Below are 24,909 nucleotides of genomic sequence, written 5' to 3' on the forward strand. Positions count from 1 at the left end.
TACCTCCTCCTGAGGTTCACTCTCCGGGACTCCCCGAAATACTTGGTCGAGGTCAACGACAACGCAAACCTTCTGGTCTCCTTAAAAACTACGTTACCAATGCTGTCTACGCTCTTAATACACACTCTTCTCTTCCTGCACCTGTCTCCAGTAATGGTCTTAGTTCAACGCGTCCAGGTAACACTCCTTATCCTATCTCAGACTATCTTTCTGATGAAACTTTCTCGGCTAGCCATAAGGCTTTTGTTGCAGCTGTTACTCTGTCTGTTGAACCGCGATCCTATAAAGAAGCGGTACAAGATGAAGTCTGGCGCAATTCAATGACTGCTGAACATTCTGCTCACATTCAAAACGGCACGTGGGATGTTACAACTCTTCCTCCTGGCAAGAAATGCATAAACTGCATGTGGATTTACAAGATCAAATATCATGCCAACGGAACCGTCTCGCGTCATAAATCTCGGCTAGTTGCGTGCGGTAACAGACAGAGAGAAGGTCTTGATTATAAGGAAACTTTTGCTCCAGTGGCTAAGCCTTCTACAGTTCGTATTCTTCTTCAAGTTGCTGCTGCCAAGAAATGGGAAGTTCATCAAATGGACGTACATAATGCTTTTCTTCATGGTGATCTCGAGGAAGAAGTTTATATGTGTCTACCTCAGGGATTTCATGGTTCGGATCCTACCAAAGTTGGTCGTTTACGCAAATCCATATATGGACTAAAGCAGGCTCCGCGCTGCTGGTTCTCTAAGCTCAGCAACGCATTACTCTCCTACGGCTTCGTGCAGAGTCATTCAGATTACTCTCACTTCTCTTTCATCCGAGGAAAGATTAATTTGCACATTCTCGTCTATGTCGACGATTTTGTTATCGCCTGCAATGATATATCTACTCTACATAAATTCAAGAATTATCTTGGACAATGCTTCCACATGAAGGATCTTGGGAAGTTGAAGTATTTTTTGGGAATCGAAGTCGCTCGGAGCAGTGCAGGGATTTTCCTCTCTCAACGCAAATATGCGCTTGATATCGTTACGGAAACTGGTCTTCTTGGCTGTAAGCCCTCTTCTACTCCAATGGAACTCAATCACAAACTTACAAAACCAGTTGGTTCTCCGGTTTCTGATGTCAAAGCTTATAGACGCCTAGTTGGTCGACTCATCTATCTCACCTTTACTAGACCGGAGTTGTGCTACTCTGTTCATATACTGTCCCAGTTTATGCATAAACCAATGCAAGATCACTGGGATGCTGCTTTGCGTGTTGTTCGTTACCTTAAGGGTTCTCTCTCGCAGGGTGTACTTCTACGTGCTGATTCTGACTTGCGAATCACTGCATATTGTGACGCTGATTGGGGTTCTTGTGCTCTGTCTCGAAGATCTCTCAGTGCATATGTGGTACTCTTGGGTAATTCTCCGGTCACTTGGAAAACCAAGAAACAGAAAGTCGTGTTAGCCTCCTCTGCTGAAGCAGAATATCGATCAATGGCATATGCGTTACGCGAACTCAAATGGGTCAAACCAGTTCTGGAATCTTTTGGCGTTCAACACAAGGAACCGATGCGCTTGTTCTGTGACAGTAAATCTGCCATTTATATTGCCGCAAATCCTGTTTTTTTATGAACGTACAAAACACATGGAACGAGATTGTCATCAGGTGCGTGATGCTGTCAAAGCTAAGCTGATTACTACTGACCACATTACTACCAAGGAGCAGCCAGCAGATGTTCTTACGAAAGCTCTCCCTACTCCTACATTCCTTTACTTACTGTCCAAGTTAGGCGTTCAAGACATTTCCCGCCAACTTGAGGGGGGTATAGGGATAATGATAAGTAGTTAACGATAAGGACATATATTATGTTTGTAATTATCTAGGAAGTCCTTTTCCTTATCTAGCTAGGATGTTCTCTTGTATATATACTCTCATCGTTTGTCAATAATAAACACACTTCATATTCATTACACAAACAATTTTTTTTATTGGACTCTATCCCCATCAGCTGAGATTTTAAAGAAAATCAATATCTTTTTTTACTTCAATTGCATCGTTTTGAGGAGAAATGAATAAACCACCGAAAAAATATACCAAAAAAATAATCTGGTTTGGAGTCTTGTTTTCCTGAGAGACCTTAAAAACTCTTTTTAAGTATTTAATATTCGAAAAATCGAAGTTTTAAATTCTGAATCTGAAAATTTACAAGATTCATATTTATCAGAACATTAACATGAATGATGCAAACATTTGTATTTTTTACTATATACTCTCTCTGTTTTATTTTATTTGGTGTTTAATATATTAATGCACATAGATTAAAAAATATAAACATTTATACTATTTATCTTGATTGCATAAAAATACTATTAAACTAAACTAATTATATCAATATGAAATAATGTAGTATTATGAAATTCATAAATATTAAACAACATTAATGAGAATTTCGCTTATTTGCAACAAAAAAATTATCAAATAAACTGAAACATAAAATTATTATAAAATAAGTCATTATGTACATATATTGCTCACTAGTGAGTTTTCAGATTATTTTTCATAGTTCATGGTCACTATACCTTTTTATGCTAATAAATTGTAATCAAGACATGTGTTACCAATAGTTAATGGTCGTTATATCTTTTGATGCTAATAAATTGTAAACAAGGCATTGGTTACCCTCTGCAGATCTAGCAGAAATGTTGGCGGTAGCCATGTAGCATCTGCCATACCAAGAGCAACATCATTCAAGGAAGCAACAGCCAAAGACAATCTTTTTTTAGCTCCAGAATCAAGGTCAGTATCCACATGTTGTTGTTTTGTTGAAACCTATTGTCTTTTAATGAATGATTGGTTTTCATCATTTATTGATTCGATGGTTAAAGCTCGTTTAGTCTTTGTTCCATGATATGTCAATTTGTTATTGTTAATCGTTATGTGTAAATTTATTGTGGTTAATCGTTATGATATGTGAATTTCAAGTTTAACATTTTAGGAAAGCTTCACTAGCTCCCCGAGCCACTTTGCATCGTCAAGGAAAGTTGTGCAACATGTTTCTTTTCCTAAAATCGTAGGATAATCTTTCAGCTAAGCAAAGACATGTATTGTCCGAGGATACAATTGGTCAAATCAGAGAAGCTAAAATACATTGCCAGTATGCATCAGATCTTGTCCCTAGAGCAGTCAAGTTGATGTAGCGGAAGCTATGATAACACAAGGATCTTATTTAGTCTAGGAATTCCTAAGATCAATGTCTTTTTAAATTCGTTGAGATCACCAATGATCTACCGAAAACAAAGGAAGAAAACTTTCAATTTTATTAATCAAATCATAAACTGAATACAACTTTAATTCTAGACGGTTATATATAAGAAATCATAAAAACCCTAAAACATTAAAGATAATTATCCAAATAATATATAAAACACTAAATACTGCATCACAAGCCAATGCAGGTTGCCATAGCTTCTGCTGAGGTTGCAAAGGCTGCAGCGGCTGCCTCCAAGGTCGCAGCTAATGTTGCACTGCAGGCAAAAATAGTGGCTGCAGAAGCATTTTCGAGCTCTAGTTTGGGACCTCCTCTGTCTACTAAAAACAGGTTTGATCTGTTATCATCTACGGATGAGCGAGATGTCTCAATGACCTACCATGTTCTTGAAGGCTTCTTGATTTGTGCTTTTGTTGTTCTAAACTCAAATCTTTCTCTACGGTTTGTAGTTATTTTATCTCTTCCATGTTCCTAAACAGTAGCGCCAAGGTAATATCGTGAGAGAGAGATCCGCAATCAAACAATAATCACGAAGCAAATGTGTGTCGAATGACACAAAAAAAGATGCATAACGTTACCTTTTTGAGTTGACATCATCAGTGTCGGCTCTTGACCATGGCAGTAGGGGCAATGACCATGGGTCTTTGGGCTCAGAATTTTATTTAGTGTGATTTTCGTAGTAATAAAAGGCCCACATTAATTTGTTAAAGAGAAAATAGCTAGTAACTTTATAACAAAAAACCCCAAGGTTCACATTTTTTTTTTTAGTGTGTATTGTCTTTCGTATTTAAAGGAACTCATACCTATTTTTTATTTGTTGTGGATTATTGAAATTCTTTAGTTGAACTTAAATACAGTGAAAAAATGTTTAAAATATGGCCTTTTTTTTTTTATGTTTGCCCAAGGCTATTAGATTGTTTAATACGGGTCTGGCCATCATCACCAAGCTGATCTGATTAAGCTATAGCTGCAGCAGTGATCAACTAAAGCGAGAACGAGACAATGATTGGGAATCGAGAGAGAGAGAGAGAGAGCTCAATGAGAGTGGCGTAACATTCAAGGAAGCTTTTAGGAAGTGAAACATTCAAAGAAGCATGTAATGAAAGTCATTGGATTACAAAAGTTAAAAACAAAAGTAAACTGAGTTATAAATCCGCTAGAGGCACACCTTTCTTAGGTGAAATTGTCAAATACAGAAAAGAAAAAAAGAATGTTCCGACTGGAAAATGAGTTAAACAAAGAAAAGTCTGTTTCTTTTTTTCTTCTTTTCTTCCGAGGTGTGGGGGGGGGGGGGGGGGGGGGGGGGGGGTGGTTATGTCCTCTTCATAATGTATCCCAAAATTAGACCAATTAGTCCGACCAGGAGAACGTACATCAAAGGGATACCACTTTGGCTTCTCTTGCTGTCACGCCTTAACTGGTCCTGCACATCAACCAAATCCTTTTCAGACGAAGGAAGCCTTTGGAACATGTTTTGGTTTGATACTCTTTAAGGTTAGATAGATCAACTATCTTCATTCAAAGGGTTCAAGAGAAAGTTGTTTACCAGTTCTCTTTGAAGTTTGTTGTTAAGTTGAATGGCAGACTGTTTTTCCTCGGTTAGCTTTGTGATGAGAGCCCTTGCCTGCAATCACACAAAACTCAGCTCTTACTAGATAACATTGTAGAACAACTTGACTTTCCTAGTACCTGGTGTCAAGTTAGAGCTAGTGGATTGAATGCAGATTAAAAATATGCAGAAAACATCAACAAAGTAATAAATAAGTAATGGGCAGCTTAATGATTTGGCTGGATTCTAAAAGTGAAATGAACCTTTTAAGTAATCAAGAAAAAAAAATTAAAGATTCTCAACCTAATACATCAACTGTTAAAGATAACTTTCCAAAAAAAGTAGTTCCCAAGTTCTAACTAATGGCCATTTTTAACAGAGCAAAGACAAGAACACTAACATTGATGGTTGAAAAGAGCTTATAAGAATTGTAAAAAAATACCTCAGGTGTGTTTTCTTGAGGTTCAACCTTGTCCGCGCTAGATCTCTGAAACTAAAACCAAACACACATGAGAATCCATCTACACTAAACTAAAAGAAGAAATGTTATATCTTAGCACTGAAAAAGATGTACTACTGACAGAAAATTCAGAAGCCTGTCCTCCGTTATCAGAAACAGAAGCCCTTGGTGAAGAACCCTCTTCAGAACCTTCGTGAACAGGTGATGGTGGTTGCGGTGGAGCAACATAAGTAACTCTCAGCTTAGTCTCCTCAACCAGATACCCAGCCTCTTTGCTAAACTGCAAATTTTCATTATAGATTAATCAATTATCCTTACAAAAAATAAATTAAAAAAAGGGAAATGAAGTAGTAGTACCATCTCAGGAGTAACATCCTTGGCCGTGACACCAGGACTAGCAGTTACACCCTGGAGCAGAAACTTGTCCTTGCACTGCATATCCGAAGGAGCTTCCTTTTGAGCTTGCATTGTCACTACACAAAACACCAAAACAAAAGAATAAATATATCGAAAGGAGCTTTATTCTTCTTCACGAGAGAGAGAACAACGAACCAAGAACTTCACAAGTGGACCGTGGAAGAACAACTCCAGTGTTAGGCCTAACGCAATACTTCTTCGGATTCGTTGTCTTAACCTTTAAAAAAAAAACGAGAAGCGAAACACGAGATCAAAAACAACACAAACCACAATCTGGAAATGTTAGTAATATAATATAATCACACCTTAAAGGCGACATGATTGTCGGTCTTGTTGGTCAAGTACAGAGAGCATGAGATCTGCTTCCTCAATTCAACTACATCATAGAAGAACAAGATCACGATTAATCATCATTAACACCGTAACTCAGAGAGGAAAGATCTAGATCTGGTCCCGACAAGAAGAGAGACATGTCCGAAAAGAAGCTTACATGGGAATTGAAGGTCGAGAGGCTCGACGGAGAGAAGCTCGCTGTTACTCATCCCGATCAAGATCGCCGGAGATTCTTCCCGTGACCGGTTCAGAGAGAGAGAGAGAGAGAGAGAGACCACCAGTCCGTCGATCAAGAGAGAGAGAGGGACATCGCTATTTGTCTTGTTCTGTCTCAAGGGTATTATTGTCTTTTCCATAGATGTTTTTTTTTTAAATAAGGAGCGTTTGTCACGTGGCTCTCACGTGTCAAAGCCAGTCGCATCTTCGGTACGTTTGCTGTTATGTTCGTTTTTCTTTTTTCTTTTTTCCTTCCCGCTTCTTCTCCTAAACACAAGGGATGGTCCAAAGAGCATATTAATAATTTAACTACGGCAATGAAATAACTATCTATCTTTACATAGAAGCAATAGATTCTGCTTGATGCATACAGATGAATATAAAAAATATGTTTTTGCTATTATCACCAACAATAAAAACTATATAATAAAATAGTTACATATCCTTTTGGAAGAAACATAACTATCTATCTTTACTTAGAAGTAACAGATGATTCTGGTTGCTGATTAGTTGCTGTTGTTCGAGATGTATACCCAGCAAACCAAGCAACTCTCATGAGCTGCATCCCCAATATCAACACCCACCAAGACACAAGCCCACGTATCATATGAACCACCCAAACCGGCGCGTTCACCTCCGCGCTTAGCTTCAACCCTCTCATCAGCTGCAAAACCCGGTACGCCTCGTAGACAACCGGCGTCACTAGCCACACCGGTGACTGCCAACTCCACGTGAGGATCTCCGTCAACGTCTGCACCGCGAGGAGGATGAAGTACGGCAAGAGGAGAACAGCTGAGGAGATAAAAGGAAGCTCCGGTTGAAGCGAACCGAGTAAACCGGTTTGGGATCCGAAGAGGAGTAGCGTTGGGACGAGAAACCCGGTTAAGAGCGCGAAAACATTCCAGAACTTGTAGCTAAACGGTGGTTTGCTCTTGCAGGACAGTGACGGATCCTTAGGACGGGCGCAAGAGTCAGCCATTAGCAAGAAAAGGGTTGCTCCGAGGTTGAAAATGCAGTCCAAACCGATCAATGAAAGCACGCTAACCACGTTGGAACCGACGAAAACCGATGATAATGGTAGCCACAGTGTAGGTGCCATGCCGCTTGTGAGTAGAACAGATGGACCTAAAAGCCATATCGGCCATTTAAAAACCTGAGCTTGCTGGTGAGAGTTAGTAGTAGTCTGCTCCTCCTCTGCAGATTCTGATACAATAGAATCGAACACATTTGAGGTTTTCTCTAATACTATGTTACCAGCTTCTTGTGCAGAGGAACGGATGAAAGGAGATGGTTCCCACTGAGACATCTTTGTGCATAAGACACGGAGATGATGAGAAGAGCCGGTCTTTAGGTTGTGTATCATCTTGGGGTTCTTGAGGCGGATTCTTGGAGTTGTAATGCATAGAGACTTGGTGAGAGACACCATTCCTTGGCTCACCATTGAAGTCTCAACTATCTGCTTAACATAAACCCACTGAACATTTCAAAATCACACAAAGCAAACAACTTTACGATAATTAAAGTCAACTCAATATAAGTAAGAATCACAACCTGTAAGTAAAATAGTTATATCACTTTAAGTATTCAATTAACGAGTAAGGATCTTGAATAAGTTTCATTGGATTAGATTAAAGACACGAATTTTAGGTTTCTTACTAGTGGCTTTCAGCATAAAGGAGAAGGATTGATCAAATTGAAACCGGTTATCAAATCTATACCGATCCTCAGGAAGAGCAAACCGGAAACATTTAAGGAAATCAAAGAAGAGGTCGGATAAATTAAAACTCACCGGCGAATCGAAGAACGGTAAAGATCCCTAGATTGTTTGGTAGCTATTTTTCTTTTTCGTCTCCGGGGAGAAGTTCTGGAAACAGACAGTAACAGAGGTGTCTGGATGCAAAATGTCGGAACAGAAACACAAAGTGTCGGCCCATCTTGTTATACTTGACGTGTGTAGACAGACAGCTTGCATAATGGGCCCATCTTGTTATAAAGCCCAATACATATCTATAGAGAGCCTAGTAACCCATTTCAATCTATTTTTTAGTATATGGTTTCCCTTTCTAATATAATGTTGTTAACTGGAACTTGTTATAGGTTATGGAGATAGATATGTGGTAAGTAAAAGTCACTTTTTGAAGTTCTTTTCTCTAGAATCTAAATAAAACAATTGAAGTTAGGAAAAGCACAAGAGGGAGCACTGAAAGCACATTAACTACAGAAGAAAATTAAATGCAGTAGACTTGAGCTCTCAAGCCTGGTGCATTGAGTCAGAAAGTCACTTTAATCACGCCCAACCACACATCTTTTCTTTGTGCTTCTCTGTTTTAAACCACACCCAATGTCAATGTGATTTGTCCTCTTTGTTTGCTTCTATTGTTATCAATTTTTTAAAAAATATTTATAACAAAAAAAGTATATATATATATATATATATATATATTTATATAAACTGAGTTATCAGATAAATAAAATAAGAAGAATAGGGTTTAGTCTTACCTGAGCATGAGTGCTTGTCCAATCAATAGCAACAAAATTGTGAAGTAAGCCATAAGTTGAGTAGACCAAGCTAGTTCTTCAACTTTATAATCGTGTTTACTTTACATATTTCTTGTTGAATGTTTGGGTTTGCTTTTGCTTTATTCTTTTCACAGGCGAATATTAGTGAAGGTTAGTGTCAGTCTCAGGATCTTTCTTACCAACGGCTGGCATCAAATGGGCTCACAGGTTTAGACATAGAAGATGCAGCTATTAAAAAAAGTGGTTTTTATTTACTACTACTATTTAACTCTACGGTTTTTTTCAAATCCATTCACTATATTTTTCAACTTCAAACACTTTAATGCCTCCAAATTTTGAAAAATGATCATATCAGATTGAATGGTTTCAGGAGACTAATTTAACCAAATCCCAAGTCATTAGTCTTACCAAAGAAAATTAGTGTGAGATTAGTCAAGCTTGCAATAACTTGGATACAACCACTCTTGATCACAATGTGTTGGATTCTATTGGGCGGTGAAAGTTAGTGGGGGGGGGGGGGGGGGGGGGGGGGGGGTTTCGCTTCAAGTCCTAAGTAAAGAATAAAGTATACTCAAGGAATAATTCTACATTTGTGGTAGACCAAACGCAACTCTACCCATGCAACCAAGTCTTTTATACCACTTTGAACTAAATAATTATAAAATGTACTAAAACTTTTCAAGAGCCTTGGCTAACTCTAATTCAAAGCTAAACGGTATAAGTCAAGTGGGCACAATTAGAAGTAGTAGCTTTCATTAACTGAGTAGAAGCAAGAAGTTATATAATTCAACATACATGTACATAAAAAGTCTATAAAGTAAACTACTAATTTGAATGTTCTTCGATTGATATGGTCAGGCGAACAAGACGTGAGGCCAATACGAAACAAGAACCGGCGTTAGAACATGTGAAACTAGCCTCCCTTGCAGTTAACTTAAAACAAACATTTTTATATAACAATAATAATAATAGTTTTTAAAATTTTTTTTTTAAAGATTCAAACTTTATGAAAATTTGGACGACCCGAATCACGCAAAGTCTGCTACCTTTTATCTTCCTCGGTTGGTGCAGGAAAATTAAGATCTAGCATCCTCTGTTTCACTGACTCTGTTCGACGTACTTGATGATGATTTACAGACAAGTTCCCTAGTCCGTGTGATCTCTTATGACCACCAAGTGCTTGTCCTGACGCGAAAACTCTTAAACAAATCGGACATTCATGGATCCTCTTCTCTTCAACAACAACTACACTATCGTACTCTATTTTGTTTGAAACTCTGTTCTTCTTGTGGCTTGCTCTATGCCCACCTAATGCTTGATAAGATTTAAACACTTTCCCACATGTCTCGCACGTGAATCTCCCTTTCGTCGTCGTTGCTCGATTCATCTTGCTCGAGTTGTTGTCGATCTCTTCCGCTACTTCTTTAGTACTACTACTAGTTTTGTTGTTCTTCTTCTTCTTCTTCCATTTGTCTCTTGAGAGCATCATGAGACAAAAGGCGAGATCTTCCTCCGTCGTTGTATCAGAAGCTGAGCTGTGACGAGGCTCGGGCTCGGTCTTGTAACCGAGTTGACTCGTTTTCATCTTCTTTGAAGCGAACGAGTCTAGCTTCCGAGTTCGCTTGGATCGTTTCCGTGTCAGGTTAGTAACATTCCTCTGGTCGTCATCCATGGTTGGATGCTTCTCCTCTCTCAACCCATTTCTCTTTCTCTCTACTTCGTGAGAGGAAGAAGAAGAAGAAGAAACATCGGACTCAGAATCATCACTGAGTTGACTCGGCCTTGCCTCTTCCTCAATGCAAAAGTTGTGAAGACTTAGCATGTGACCACCTAAAGCTCTTTCGTTGACGAAGCTCTTAAAGCAAAACTTGCACTTGTAGCTCTCCATCTTCAATAGCGAATACAGAGTTCAAGAAGTAGAAGGAGAACAAAAGGTGGAATCTACAAGCATTCCTCTCCACCAATAAGATTAATGTATTTGTAAGAATATTATAAATAAAAACTAAAAACAACTAAATTAAATTTTACTGTTTAACAAAACTTAATTAAATTTCGATCTGGAAAAACGGAAAGTGTAAGAAAATAAATCTAATTAAAGCTTATGCATGAAGTTGAAGAAGCGACAATGTAACATTGCGAGCCTTGCCCGTTTCTGCTAATATTTTTCTTGAATATTCCGGTCTAACTTTCTTTTCAAAATTTGTCATTATAAAATTTTCTGCTCACCAGAAATAGCTGCTTTTAACTATTTTTAAGTTCGTTAAAAAAAACTTTTATATTTTCGCTTAAAATAAATTAGTTTACGTCAAACTCTAGTAAGGATATATTCGGAGTTTAAAAAATTGCTGTTTGTACAAAAGTCTTGAGGAAGGTTTGGTTGTAACGACGAACCAGCAAAAACAAAAACGTTGTCGAGATAAATGACGAGAGAATGTTAACATCATTTGCCTGTGAGTTTGCAGTACGTGACATCCACGTAGTACTCTAACGACGATTGTTAAAATTACCCTCACCGATCAAAGGTTGAATAAAGCAAAACAACCTGGTTAAATTCAATGTGAGTTGACCTTCTTACAAGTTATTCATAACAGATTCAGTATACTTTTGTAACGGATGAATTAAGCTTAAATGCAAAGAATCATTATAGATAACCAAAGTAACATGCAACGTGTGATTAATATTTCCTTTTAGTTTGGATCTTTCTTGGTTAAAAGAAAATATAAGAAAGGTACGGTTGTGTTAGGAAGAAGAACAAGTCAAGATGCCATAAGTTGAGCAAATACATTACCAATTTAGAGTTTTTTTTTCTTTTCTTGTAACAAAATAAAACCGTTGTATATATTTTCCATTCATATTTGTATTTTTTTTTAACAAAAACGTTTTAAACATTTAACCTCAACGATCTTCATATAGTTAGGTGATTTACAACAAGACTTTGAGTAATCTTTATTTACCAAACTTGTGAAAAGGTAGTTTTGCGCCAATTGTGCTATGTGCATCAGCATCAGTCACCTTTTCTTTCACGTGAAAACCATTTAACGCCTCTCCTAAATCGGTCCGATCTGGTCTAAAGACTTTACGTTGCATATTCAAAGCAAAACTCTTAGCAAAAAAAAAAATTCAAAGCAAAACCCTAAGTTGTTACAAAAAAAAAGAAAAGCAAAGCCCTAAGCCAATAATAGCACATGTGTTCCATATTTATAACTAGGGATGAGCATTACTCGTTACTCGCCTTAAATTTGTTACTTGACTCGTAACCGCCCTGAAAATTCAAGTACTCGGCGTTGTCAAGACAAGTAACAAGTCGATAATTTATATTACTTGCATCATTATTATTTTTAGTACTTGACTCGTCACTTGACATGTTTCTTATCCATTACTTGCTATTTGTTAAATAATTTATTAAATACTTGTTCATATTTGTCTTTTCTTTTACTTGTATTTAGGATGGACACAAATACTTATTACTCTTCTTATACTTGTTACTTGTTTTGTGTTAGTCTTAATTTTTAAATATTCGACTAATATTAAATAGTAACAAATATTAAAAATTTGGCTATACGGCTTGTTATCACCTGTTATTTATTTAAAGAAGATATTTTCGTCATCATGAAAATTATACAATGCTTATATATCAAAATATTCATTTTTTTTTTGTCTTTTTTAAAATATGAACAAATATTTTGTTTAAAGTAATTCACATGTTAATTTTAGTAGAATAAACAAAACAAACTTTCATGTCTATTTTTATAGAGTATTATTTAGTAAGTAGTTTTTAAATATTCAGAAAAACTCGTAAATAATTCACAAGTACTCGTAAATAGTTCACAAGTACTCGTAAATAACAAGTAATAAAACATGACAAGTAACTTGCAAGTAATTCATTTTTGATCAAGTATTCGTTTTTAACAAGTCAAATACAACTCGAAAATTTTATTATTATACAAGGCAAGCTAAGTAGCAAGTAGCCCACCCCTTTTTATAATATCGTGGGCTTCTGAGGCCGAGCGACTACAACACTAAACCCACATGACCTTAACTAGTGTATACAATGTTGTAATTTTAAAATAATTACTATCATTTGCAAAATTTGCAACCCCATGTTTTTCTTCTTTCAAACATTACAATTTGTTTGAAGGGGAAAAATGTTATCATTTGTGTGTCTTGTGAGGGGGTTAGTGGTGGCAGGGTTTACGGTGGATTGGTTTACGGTGGATGGGTTTACGGTGAATGGGTTTACGGTGGTGGATGGGTTTACGGAGGATGGGTTTGCGGTGGATGGGTTTGCGGTGGATGGGTTTACGGTGGTGGATGGGTTTGCGGTGGATGGGTTTCCGGTGAATGGGTTTACGGTGGATGGGTTTGTGATGGATGGGTTTATGGTGGTGGATGGGTTTGTGGTGGTGGATGGGTTTGTGGTGAATGGGTTTACGGTGAATGGGTTTGTGGTGAACAGGTTTCTTGTGAACGGGTTTCTTATGAACGAACTTGGGCACGGCGAAGTTAACATGGGAATGGTAAATAGCACCGGGATTCCATTTTTCCGGGATAACACTTTTAGCCACTAGCACTGTTTTGGTTACAGCGGAGGTAAGCCGAACGTCGAAAGGACCTTTTAATGCACGACCGGCGTTAAGTTTCCAAACGGCGGATCTCATCGCCTCCATTTTTATGTATGTTTCGCCGGCCGGTTTGACCTCCACACATTCAAAGTTTCCGTCACCATTTACAAATTTAACAGCGAACGACATGTAGTATGGATTTGCTCCGGGGTCAATATGTATAGCTATTTTACTATTAGGGTGTTCGCAAAATACACTGCATAACATTACTATAATAAATTAATAAGATTATAATGTTTAACCATGAAACATCAATGAAAAATGAAGGGAAAAAAACATCAATGAAAAATTTGTTAATCCAATATAGTTTATTGTACTATCGCTAGTCTTATATATATATTCAGCTAAAAGAATGTTTAAGTATAACAAATTAAATAATGTCAGTTGGAGATGACAATTTTTTTTTTTGTTAATTATTTCCTATCCAAAGATCCAAATTAAATTGAACAAATTTTTGAAAAACGGAATTAACAATACGTACCGCTTGTATTTGACCTTTAATTCTCCAAGGTTACGTAATTGATCGCCTTGGCCAGGTTTGGCCAATGCACCAAAGGCCCTACCGCTAAGATCAAAATGGACCGCCGACTTCGTGCAGCCGGGACACTCATCCGATATCATCACCTTGACCGGCCTTTTCGTGCAAAACGGATGGTGGCATACGACCTACAACGTATATATATATATATAGGAAACATTGATGTTAGTAAAAAAAAACACTAATTTTAGTATAATTATACATTACACTATGAGACAATTTAAGTTATATATAAATACCTCATAACATGTCCCACAACCCTTGCCATCTTGGTAGATTGAAGGTCCTCCGGCTGAAATCATACAGTTGTATGGTGGTTTTGCAACTGCATCACCGTATCCACAAGCTCCTCCTATATATATATATATATTTAGAACCGGTTTTAAATATGTAGAATAAAAAAAAAAATTCAAAATTTTTAAGTGCTATAGAACAAGAAATGATCTAGTTAATTACCTGAACTACCAAAACCTTCTCGTTCACCATACCAAGTTATGCCGGCGTCGTTCCAGTGGGTTTTATTATGGCAATAACATAGTTTCAATGAGATTGCAAAGAGAGCCACGATAAAACAAAAATATTTGCATGTAAACAATGCCATCTCTTTTGAAACAATGAAGTTTTTTTGGTTGGCGGAAAACCAGAGTTAAATAGCTTTCAGATTTTCTACAAAAAAAGATGACAATTATAGTTATCCTAGATTTTAGGAAAACAACATCTTAAAAAGGTTATTTGAGCATATAATGAGGTTTTGTTCACAATAACAAAACCATTACCATTCAATCAAAGGTTTTTATTTATTTATTGGTGGAGGTAATTAACGTCAATTACATGCTCAAGGAGTAGATAAAATAGTCTATTTTGTTAATTTTAGTGTGCACACGAATACTATCAACTGCCATCATATTTACAATAGCGGTTTTATGTGAATTTTAAAAGTTTCTAAGTTTTCTATATTGAGGATCAAGTGGAGCCCTTGAATTGTATATTTGGTTAATGGTTTTCCTCAACATAATGCAATTTCTAACTCTAATTTTTAAACTTTATCCCTAGAAAAACCGTTACAACTCTGAATAAACTAGATTACAAAACACGAGAGAGTTTTGGAGGAGGAAGCAAAGCAACTCTAATAATCTTTGTTGTAGCAGCAGCTCTTTGTTAAGCTGTAAGTAGCACCAGCTGATGATGTGGAAGAACATAGAAGGAAGCTAAGACTCTGACTGAGAGAGACATAGAGGCTTTGACAGTTACAGTGACGCTGGAGTATAAATAAAGAGAAAGAGTGAAGGATAGACTTTATCGATCTATTAGCTTAAGAGTTCCAATTGATACATTGTATTGTGAGAGAGTGAGATCTTGAGGAGAGATTCACTAGAGATACATTGTATTGTGTGTGTTATGGATCAATAGAGAGTTGGTTCATAACACTCTTGAAAAAGCAAGACGCAGACAAATGAAGGATAACACTCTGGTTCACGCCCTTGTTCCAGACTTAATAGTAAGCTTGCGGTAATCGTAAAGGCCCACGACCATCGACTCTGAGTTCAGACTGCAAGGCAGTTTCCACAAACTTACTTTCGTTAACCGTCAACCTCCACATATTATTAGTTAATCTCCCCTCCATGTGTTATTACATATCTATGGAGCTCTGTAATTCTTTGTTTGAAACTGCCCCATAACGTAGCTCACGTAGTCATCTGGTAAAGGTTTGTATGATCTAATCAATCTTACAGAGATTTTACACACTAGCCTTGCTGCGTTTGAAATCATATGTGAAGATGACGACGTTAAAAAAAAAATATCATCTATATATGTTCGTATTTGTTTGTAATTTAATAGCTCATGTGGTAAAAGGTCGTATGATTTTAGTGTATCTTTGTTTTTATTTTGAGCATGCGCTACAGATAAACTATCTTAAAAGAGAGCTAGAAAAGACAGGAAGAGAAATTGTTTATCTGAATTTAGAAGGGGAAGTACGTAGCAAAGAGTTTTACATAATAAGAAAACAAAAAAGAAGGCAGTAAAGAGAGAGATGATTGAGAAGTACATAGTAAAGAGAGAGAGAGAGAGAGATAGAGATGCAACAGGATCTCTAAGATTTGTGCTGATTAATCTGAGTGACCATTGCCCAAGTCCGGATAAGTGTCATCACCAATAATAAGGTAATTACGATGGTGGCTGTCCCTGACAAGATGTTACCAAAAAAAGCACGCTTCAGGACGGCCTTTGACCTGTTCACCCGGTTTTCAGAGTACTTGTTGACTTCATTTGCTATATCAGAATAGTAAGAGCCAGTCTCAGGGATTCCCGACCTGAGCTTGTACACCATTTGCTTGACTGGATGGCGTTCCCCAGTCCGATTCTTTATAATTTCTTTCTCGACAAGCAAGTCAGCGGCTTTTGTGGTGTGAATGAGGTGCTCTATGAAGAAGATGTAGCTACATACGTGGGCGTTGAAAGGGTAATGGCATTGCTCAAGAGCCATTATGTTTCTCAGTCTCCTCTCAAGTCTATCATCAACCATAAGACGAGGCATCTTCAAACAACCATTCTCGAACCTCACATTCAATGAGAACTCTTCTCCTACGGCCTCAAATTGTACTCCCCCGCTTTCTAGCTTATCCGCATGTTGTATGTGTTGTTTGTGAATACAATCCGCATTATAAGCATGTTGTATGTGTTGTTTGTGAATACAAACATCATGGTTGGGAAGTGTCTCCACGCGAACACACCTCTGCAGGTCAGTGAAATGTCTAAATTTGGAATCATCTCCAATTTTACCTTGGAGGTTGAAGAAACTGATGATTAGGTCACGAAGCGTTTTTTGCGGCAAGATTCTTTGGACGATTGGATCGAAGAGTTTCTCAAGGATGAAGTAAGGAAGCTGGTTCTCGAGCAAGATGAGATCATCAAAGAGTGTGTATGTAAGACATCCCCAGTCCATGAGACGATCTCCTGTCTTCTTTCTTCCTTTTATGAGAAACCTCAGTATCGACTCTATTATGAAAACAGAGTCGTGCAGGACCATCTCCACAAACTCTGAAGATTTAATCCAGGCCGTTGATTCTGAATAGCTTTCCCTGATGTTCTCTTCCTCTTCTTCAATGATTCTTTTGAATCTATCGATGATGTTCTCTTCCTCTTCTTCAAAGATTCTGTTGAATCTATCGATGGTCTTTTTGCCTTCAAACCTTGCTGCGAATGCCGCCAAGTAAATCTTCTTATGTTCTTCCATGTATAAGTACTTCATTGACGTTGTGTATGTAATATCATCTCCACGATCAAGAGCCTTGAGATCTTGAAATTTCAGTGGACGATGAAGAGGTCCAATAAGGACTAGTTGAGGCGTGTATGCTTCTGGTTTTACTTCGCGTATACAGTCCGGGACTCTGTAGATACAGCAACTGTCGAGGTTTCTAGGATACCGCCACATCTCTCTGGGTTGGAAATAACTGAGGAAGCTATGAGAAGCTATGAGAATAGCAAACGATTGACTCACACTTTGTGATTTGTGAATACTTTTTTATTGAACAAGTTTGCACAATACACCTATATATATATACATGTTAACCTCCGTAAACCTTAAAAGAAAAAAAGGAAAATATCCTAAATAAATATGGACACATAACAACACTGGTAAGTTTCCTTTTTTTTTTGTGTACGAGATAATTGGTAATTATCCTATTCTCCTAGTATCACTCTTTGGAGAAAGACGAAGGAGGTTTAGGTAAGCTTGGAACGCAGCTTGTTCTCTTAAACTATTTTGGCAATACGATCATCCCCTTTCATATCTCTTGAAATTAATAGTTAATATATTCTCCCTTTTTTTGTGTTCATCCTCAGACTCTTCCTTGCTCATCACGCCAAGTTGATGAAGCCGTAAGGTTGCCGGAATCCTTTTTTCTATGATATCCACGGACCTGCTGAGCCCTTGTTCGCTCTTACTCGGCCGTTTTTTGAGCCGTCACCAGCAGCTAGAAGATGCAGACTTGTTTCAAAAGATGATGAAGAAGCTGATGTTTCCTCAGATGATTTTCCTTCTGACATGTTTGATCAAGTTGATGATCCAAGTAAGGAGTCCTTAGATTGTTCTCGTTCATGTTTCTATTAGATTTTTTTTCCACTTCCTGTGTGTGTTTAGGTCTAATGTGAAACAGACTCTAACTAGTTTTGTTTTCTTCTAACTACATTCTTATGTAATGACAGTTCTTGTTTCTCTGTTTAATATGAAAGTTGTTTTCTTTTTCTTGGCAGAAGTGCATAAGTCTTATTTGATTTGAATGGAAATTTTGAAACCGTGATTCATAACACACAGAAACATTTCAAATACAACCAAAAGTACAGAAACAGAGAGGCACTTCAGAGCATTGACTAAACCGGTGTTCGGCTTATGACAGGATCATCACTAAAATAATCATGACTAAACCTGATTCCAGCTTGACCATGACTCAAAACCACCTCATACTCCCCATTTACAACAGACCCATCTTTACTCGAGACCTCTCTTCTCAACTCAACATAAGCACAATAGTCGACTTCGTACACAGTTGTATCTTTATAGAAAGTCGAAAATGTAGTTCCTACTCCTTCCCCTAAAAACACCATCAAATAGGCTTCGAATTAGAATGTAACTTCACACAGTAAATTAGTAAAAAAGTTAGGGACTTTCTTACCGTGGGTGACTAGGAGCAAGTTCTCTGTAGGATACTTATCAGCAAGAGCCTTTACAATTTTAACATAACGTTCTCTGCAACCTTCCACAGACTCTTCCCATTTTGGCATCTGAACAAAAAAAAAAGAGTTTATATTAAATTACAAAACGAAAAATGGAAAAAAAGATAGAAACTTTTGAAAGGTTCTAAAAGAGATTCACCTCTTTATAAACCATATCCACATTATGATCAACCATTCCCTCAGGAAAGAAAGCTTCAAGATCTGATAACCTGAAGTCAAAGTTTCCATCTTTAGGAGCAAGCTCACGCCTTATAGCCACCGAGTTCAACATCTCACACAAACCATACTCAATAGCAACCTGTACAACACGACAAGTAGTAACTACAATCAACATCTGATCAGCACACTACTCTATTAGAAAGTCTTCTAAAAATCGGTGTAGGCGGAACTAAAGCTAAATCGGACCTAAACAAAACAACTTTTCTATAAAATAAATTAAAAAATCAGACTTCAACAAAACAATTTTTTTTAAACAAAAATTTAAAAATCGGTCTATACTATAAAGTGTCTAATTGACGTCCAGTGATTTTTTTGAAAATTGCTATTTAGGAACAGAACACTAGTCAGTTAGGAACAGAACATGCTTAAATGTTCAAATTCCGACAAAACAGGGGATGATCTGTTGACCTTGAGCTTAGATGTATCAATGGAAGGGACGTCTTTGGAAGACATGGCGTTAGGGTCAACATTGACCGCGGAAAGTGCTGAGACAACCTCGGAAGCTGTCTGAATACATCGGAGGAAAGGGGAGACGAAGACGCGGTGAATCGGGATCTGAGATCGGATCCTTTGACCGGTTCTGAAAGCTCGAATCATGCCGTCTTGAACTAGAGGCGGATCCCAGGGTCTCGCAGCTGTTGAGACCCAAAGTGGCTCGAAGTTGTCGATTCGATCGCCGTGGCGCATCACGAAGACGTGTTGGTAGGCATCGTTGTTGGGTTTTGGAGATGAGTCCATATTGTTTCTTTTGTCTCTCTCTTCGATGTCGCTTTTGCTGGTGTGTGTGTGTCGTTTCTTTGCGACTCGGTTTATATATATAAGAAACGTTTTTTTTTTTAACTTTTCTTAACGTCATTATCAGAGCACAGTGGAACTGTAAAAACAAATTTACTATTTAGAACTTGATAGGTTTTGTTATTACCAACTATAGAACATTGTGTTTCCAGGTGATAAGTTGTTAGCTTTTGATAACGATTACAATTTTTTTTAAAAAAAATTTCGTATTGATCTGAATTACTCGAAATTAAAATCTTGTTTTCTAGAACATTTACGGTTGAGAACACTACTTGTAAATAAATAATAAAATGTATTTTTAGAAATAAATTCATTTTAAAATATCTAATAAATTTTTAATTCAGATTTAGACACTATAATTATAAATAAATTTAATATATTTAATATTTATAGTTTGTATTCACTAATCCCTATTATAATTTATATTTATAAGAATTTTGTACTGAAATATATTTAAAATATAATATTAAATTTTATAAAAAAAAACTTCCAAAAAAATTTCATATAGACAAAATATCATATAAACATTATTAGTTGCATTAATTTAATTAATTACTATAATACTATAAAACTAAAAAAATTATTATTAATTATATATTTTTATTTTTTTTTCATAACTATATAATAATATTATTAATTTATTATTAAATAATTGTTGCACAACTATTCAACCAATTATAAATATTTCATAAATACATATTTCTAAATGTTACATTTATAAATCGCTTAATAATAGTTAAAAAATTTAATCATTTTAATCTGTAAATTTTAGTAATAGTGATTACTATATTTAAATTGGAAGCTATTTAATTTTTGAATAGTGACAGTTGATTACGTAGTTTGGGATGAGCATATTTGATATAACATACCGTTTAAATACAATTTGTTATAGAAAATGCATAATGCGGAAAAATACGGTTCATCTGAAATAAGAGGTTTAAAACTAAATTTGAATAATAACATGTATAATTAACAGTGTTACAAAATAAATATTATTTAAAAGATAGTTTTCATTTTTTTTGTAAAACTTACCATATATTTATATCATAGATTTGTATCGTAAAACCTATCCATAAATATTGTCTCTTTAAATTAGTATTAATAAAATTGAGTAAATATTTTATATTTACATAGAAAAGTAAAATTGAATAAGGTCAATATTTTATACTTATATCAATACATATCATATATAAATATAATGCATAAATAACATGTTATTTCATACATTAAAATTTAACGAAATACATGTCACTGCAATTTTAACGAAATACATGTTACTACTCTAAAATTATGTTACTGTGGTTTTGAAATCAATAAATACATTACAATTTCACAAAATACATCTCTCTTCCACTAATATACATATTTAAACTATATTACTATATACTTGCATAATACATATTTTATAGTTAAAACATGCATTATTAAATATAATAATTTAACTAAATATAAAAATTATATGATGAAAATAAAAAGAAAATAAATAGACAATGATAAATTTTGCATTGTTAAATTTGTAAGTAAAATATAATGAAAATATTATATTTATAAACACAGATAAATAAATTTTAAAATTAAATATTTGTAACAAAATTATTTATTGACCAACAAAAAAAAAGAAAAAATGAACAACATCAAATATATAGCGGATGAGATCTACATGCATATCTCCCGTTTTTTTTAGAAATATTTTTCTAGAAAAACAAAAAATATTAAACTGCGTACAAATCTTCTGCTAACTGCATTTTAGAAACAGAAAGTTGCAAATGATGATTTTAATGCGAAAGAACTGCATGTAGGGCATAACTAAACTTCTTCCACTACACCATTCAAAATTTTAGTTTAAATGTAATTACACCACATGTCGACGATCGACATCTATTTTAGCGAGTCATGACAACATTAACACTGTCTTTGAAAAGGATAACAATGTTTTGGCTTTTGTATTATAAAGAAGAGGTTGAGTGGAGAGAAAAAGGAGAGACACATGGAGATGGTGATGAATAAAGTGTCGTAAGAAAGCTATGGTCTTTCTATTAATCATATGGGATAATTCAATGGATTACTTAAATCCAATTTGGATGTTAACAAGTCCATATCTCATCATTTTACTTGTTTATTCTAAGAATTTAGATAAAGAACTATTCCTTAATGGAGTGGTTGAATGCAAACCCACCACGCCAACACTAATGAAATTTTCTACAAATAAGATTCCCATTTGACCAATATTTTACCTTGTTTAAACTTTTAATAGCCGTTGAGGTGACAAAGTCGGTCGATTAAACGATTCAGCAATCTTTTTATAAACATCTTTTCTAATAAAAATGAAAGAAATAAGAATTTGAGTTAAAAAAAAAGTAGAAGAAGTATAAAGAGTTAAGGTTAGAGTTGCACAATAACGTTTTGGATTTAGTGTTGCTCTAGCCAGCGTATATCAGCTTGTATATATGGTCAATTTATCTTTGATTACTCGTTCAGCGAAAGCTCTGAAGGCAGTTAATATATCTTTTATTAATTTTCTTGTACTGACTACAATATAGTTGTTGTTATATATTTCCTTTTGTAATGAAGTGCAAGGCAGGTTAACCGGAAAATTCTAGATATCCGGTATCCGGTTAAGTTTCCAAAGACATGATGATCTTCCGAATACATTTTACTAAACCGGAGTTTGTCTAAGGACATGATCATTGATGATACTTGATTCCAGATTGACCAAGACTTGTAATGACCTCAAAGTGTCCAGCTTTAGTAGACCCGTCTTGACTCGAGACCTGTCTTCTCAGTTCAGCACAGGCACAGTACTCAATATCGTACACATCTACTTCTTTATAGGTTGCAAATGTAGTCCTTACTCCTTCCCCTGCATTATTCACAACAGAAAACAATTTTACATTGACCGGGTGTGTGTGCAAGAGCCAAATGACCAAGAATGTGTTGCTTACCGTGAGTGACTAAGAGCAAGTTCTCTGAAGGATACTGATCAGCAAGAGTGGTCACCACACTAAGAAATCGATCAGTGCATCCTTGTACAGTCTCTCCCCATAGTGGCATCTGAACATAACCAAGAAAGAGATACTTTTTTTTTAGAAACAAGAATCAAGCTGATACTCAAACTGCTTCGAATAATCAAATCAATAGCTAGAGAGATTACCTCTTTATAAGCTGGAACCGCATTATGATCCACCATTCCCTCAGGAAACATAGATTCAAGATCTGAAATCGAGAACTCGAATTTTCTATCTTTGGGGACAATCTCAGGCTTGATAGATATTGTGTTCAGCATCTCGCTCAAACCAAACTCAATAGAAACCTGAACCAGACAAGAACAGAACACACAAGAGTTATGACCATATGTAATACTGATTCTGAACACATATATTATACGGTTAAATCCGTTAGATAGCACAAAAGAAATTATGATAAAATAACACACAAAAGAATCTTTTAAATAACATTAATTTCAGGTAAAATAACTAACTTACTCTAAACTCTAAATTTTTCTCATCTCTTGAATATAAATCTATCTTTTTAATTTTTTTTAAATTAATGCTATTTTAGAAAACAAAATATTCGTATTGTGTTTGAAAATAAATTGTTTTAAAGGTATGTGAGACCATTTCTCTGTTATATATCTAAGACCATTTGATACTGACCTTGAGCTTGGATTTGTCGATGGAGAGGACGTCTTTAGACGTTGTAGCGTTAGGGTCCAAATCAACGGCTGAGAGAGCGTTGACTACTTCTGAAGCAGTCTGGACGCAGCGGATGAAGGGAGAGACGAAGACCCTGTGGATAGGAAACCGTATCTGAGATCGAAGCCGTTGACCAGTTCGAAACGCTCGAACCATACCGTCGTGAACGAGCGGAGGGTCCCAAGGTCTAGCAGCTGTGTCGAGCCAGAGTGGGTGGACTTGGTCAATGCGGTCACCATGACGCATCATCAAGATGTTTTGGTAGCCATCCGTGGTATTGGACTTAGCAGACGACTCCATTGTTGCTCTGATGATTGTTGGTCGTGTGACCTTTGGGAGTATGTTGCAAGTAAGAGTAAACATGGAGTTCTGTGTTTTTTTTTTTCAGTTAGAAAAATGAATCTTTATTTCTTTATTTTTGTAGAATGGAAGCCGAAAGGAATATACTTATCTAATTATATATTTTAATAAATAAAATTTATTTTCAAGGACCACAAAAAGCGAATATGTCCAAATGATATTATGTAATAGACAAAACATGCTAAACCGGAAATTGAGTGATAACATGATTTATGGATTGGGATTTTGTGGTCGTTGGGAGATGTATCTTCTTTGTAATTTCCCAGAAATGAAACTACATCATATAATCATTATTATTTTTTGTTAGGCCAGTTTAAAAAAAAACATAATTTAATTATATACTTTGCTTTAGATACATTTATAGTAGAACTGGCAACATTTAAAACGTTTTCTTTCGGGAAGTACTTACCTTAGAATATATAACCCAACTATAAATAAAAATGATAATTAATTAAACTATTATTTCATAATATTAAGATACTCATCTAGAAATATCTAAAAATGTTTATTTAAATATTTTAAAATAGTTATTTTGACATTTTGAGATTTTCATATAATTAATTCTTATTTTATCCTTCTAGCTGAACTAGCAACACTTGGTTTCTTGAAAGATATTCCATGACTTTTTTTTTTGAGCAACAGATATTACATGACTAGTAAACCATTTAGCATCGATAAAAAGTGGGATAGAAACAAAAGTGGTAGGCCTTTTTGTTCTATTAATGAAAGAAAACAAAAACAAAAGTAGTGGTGAATGGATCCACGAACAAGATCAACTCGCCTAGTTTGTTACGTCAGCTCCAAAAGGTTAGTGCTTTCTTTAATTTATAGTTTTTTTTCTTAGTAAAATGTTAAGTTTATTATACCAAATTTTCATTTTTTACAGAAAAAAAAAATATCTATTACACTGAAAATGCACTTTCTATTACAAAGAAGAATAGCCTAAGAGATGAACAGGAGGTAATGTAGCATTGATGACCCAAAAAAACGTATGAGGGGACTAAGCTCTCAGTTGCCGCGAGCGGCTCAAACCTTGAAGCAACGGGTAAAGATCTACAGCTTCCAAAAGACTCAGTCATCAACACAACCACAAAGATATACATCACGATGCTGCAAAACCATTCAATATCGTCCCACCAGCAGCACGAGGAGGAATCCACAGATAGGCAGTACCATCGTTCGGGACGGTGAACTGGAG

At 35.8% G+C, this 24,909-nt stretch overlaps 7 protein-coding genes across 10 annotated transcripts; all 7 read right to left on the reverse strand.

The window, feature by feature from the left end:
* Positions 1–4,322: 4,322 nt before the first annotated feature.
* Positions 4,323–6,388, reverse strand: LOC106408035 (vesicle-associated protein 1-1-like). Of its 2 annotated transcripts, none has more exons than XM_013848868.3 (8): positions 6,173–6,388; positions 5,988–6,058; positions 5,818–5,899; positions 5,623–5,738; positions 5,387–5,545; positions 5,248–5,292; positions 4,803–4,880; positions 4,323–4,679 (listed from the first exon to the last, which is right to left on the reverse strand). In XM_013848868.3, exons 1-8 carry the CDS (start codon positions 6,369–6,371, stop codon positions 4,569–4,571), a joined length of 861 nt encoding a protein of 286 aa, XP_013704322.3. In that variant the 5' UTR covers positions 6,372–6,388; the 3' UTR covers positions 4,323–4,568. The 2 variants fall into 2 exon arrangements, with proteins under 2 accessions (XP_013704322.3, XP_048634263.1); XM_048778306.1 differs by having other exon boundaries at positions 5,248–5,298.
* Positions 6,389–6,549: 161 nt separating this feature from the next.
* On the reverse strand, positions 6,550–8,238 carry LOC106406944. Of its 3 annotated transcripts, none has more exons than XM_013847698.3 (2): positions 8,021–8,238; positions 6,550–7,687 (listed from the first exon to the last, which is right to left on the reverse strand). In XM_013847698.3, the coding sequence occupies exon 2, from the start codon at positions 7,670–7,672 to the stop codon at positions 6,704–6,706; it is 969 nt and encodes a 322-aa protein (XP_013703152.1). In that variant the 5' UTR covers positions 7,673–7,687; positions 8,021–8,238; the 3' UTR covers positions 6,550–6,703. The 3 variants fall into 3 exon arrangements, with proteins under 3 accessions (XP_013703152.1, XP_013703153.1, XP_048634262.1); XM_013847699.3 differs by having other exon boundaries at positions 6,550–7,690; positions 8,021–8,158; XM_048778305.1 differs by having other exon boundaries at positions 6,550–7,705; positions 8,021–8,151.
* Positions 8,239–9,333: 1,095 nt separating this feature from the next.
* LOC106409782 (zinc finger protein ZAT9-like) lies at positions 9,334–11,509 on the reverse strand. The gene has a single exon (XM_048778307.1). The coding sequence runs from the start codon at positions 10,637–10,639 to the stop codon at positions 9,794–9,796; it is 846 nt and encodes a 281-aa protein (XP_048634264.1). The 5' UTR covers positions 10,640–11,509; the 3' UTR covers positions 9,334–9,793.
* Positions 11,510–12,627: 1,118 nt separating this feature from the next.
* LOC106410059 (expansin-B5-like) lies at positions 12,628–14,537 on the reverse strand. Its single transcript, XM_013850562.3, has 4 exons — positions 14,368–14,537; positions 14,151–14,263; positions 13,855–14,039; positions 12,628–13,569 (listed from the first exon to the last, which is right to left on the reverse strand). Exons 1-4 carry the CDS (start codon positions 14,510–14,512, stop codon positions 12,927–12,929), a joined length of 1,086 nt encoding a protein of 361 aa, XP_013706016.2. The 5' UTR covers positions 14,513–14,537; the 3' UTR covers positions 12,628–12,926.
* Positions 14,538–15,848: 1,311 nt separating this feature from the next.
* LOC106409302 (UPF0481 protein At3g47200-like) lies at positions 15,849–17,987 on the reverse strand. The gene has a single exon (XM_013849955.3). It carries the CDS (start codon positions 17,342–17,344, stop codon positions 16,004–16,006), a length of 1,341 nt encoding a protein of 446 aa, XP_013705409.2. The 5' UTR covers positions 17,345–17,987; the 3' UTR covers positions 15,849–16,003.
* Positions 17,988–18,168: 181 nt separating this feature from the next.
* On the reverse strand, positions 18,169–19,662 carry LOC106445094. The gene is made up of 4 exons (XM_048778308.1): positions 19,273–19,662; positions 18,785–18,943; positions 18,585–18,693; positions 18,169–18,503 (listed from the first exon to the last, which is right to left on the reverse strand). Exons 1-4 carry the CDS (start codon positions 19,600–19,602, stop codon positions 18,283–18,285), a joined length of 819 nt encoding a protein of 272 aa, XP_048634265.1. The 5' UTR covers positions 19,603–19,662; the 3' UTR covers positions 18,169–18,282.
* Positions 19,663–22,150: 2,488 nt separating this feature from the next.
* Positions 22,151–23,778, reverse strand: LOC106445095. The gene is made up of 4 exons (XM_048778311.1): positions 23,313–23,778; positions 22,811–22,969; positions 22,602–22,710; positions 22,151–22,519 (listed from the first exon to the last, which is right to left on the reverse strand). Exons 1-4 carry the CDS (start codon positions 23,712–23,714, stop codon positions 22,344–22,346), a joined length of 846 nt encoding a protein of 281 aa, XP_048634268.1. The 5' UTR covers positions 23,715–23,778; the 3' UTR covers positions 22,151–22,343.
* Between the last annotated feature and the right edge of the window lie 1,131 nt (positions 23,779–24,909).

Source organism: Brassica napus, chromosome A4 (genome assembly GCF_020379485.1).
Source record: "Brassica napus cultivar Da-Ae chromosome A4, Da-Ae, whole genome shotgun sequence".
Lineage (NCBI taxonomy): Eukaryota > Viridiplantae > Streptophyta > Magnoliopsida > Brassicales > Brassicaceae > Brassica > Brassica napus.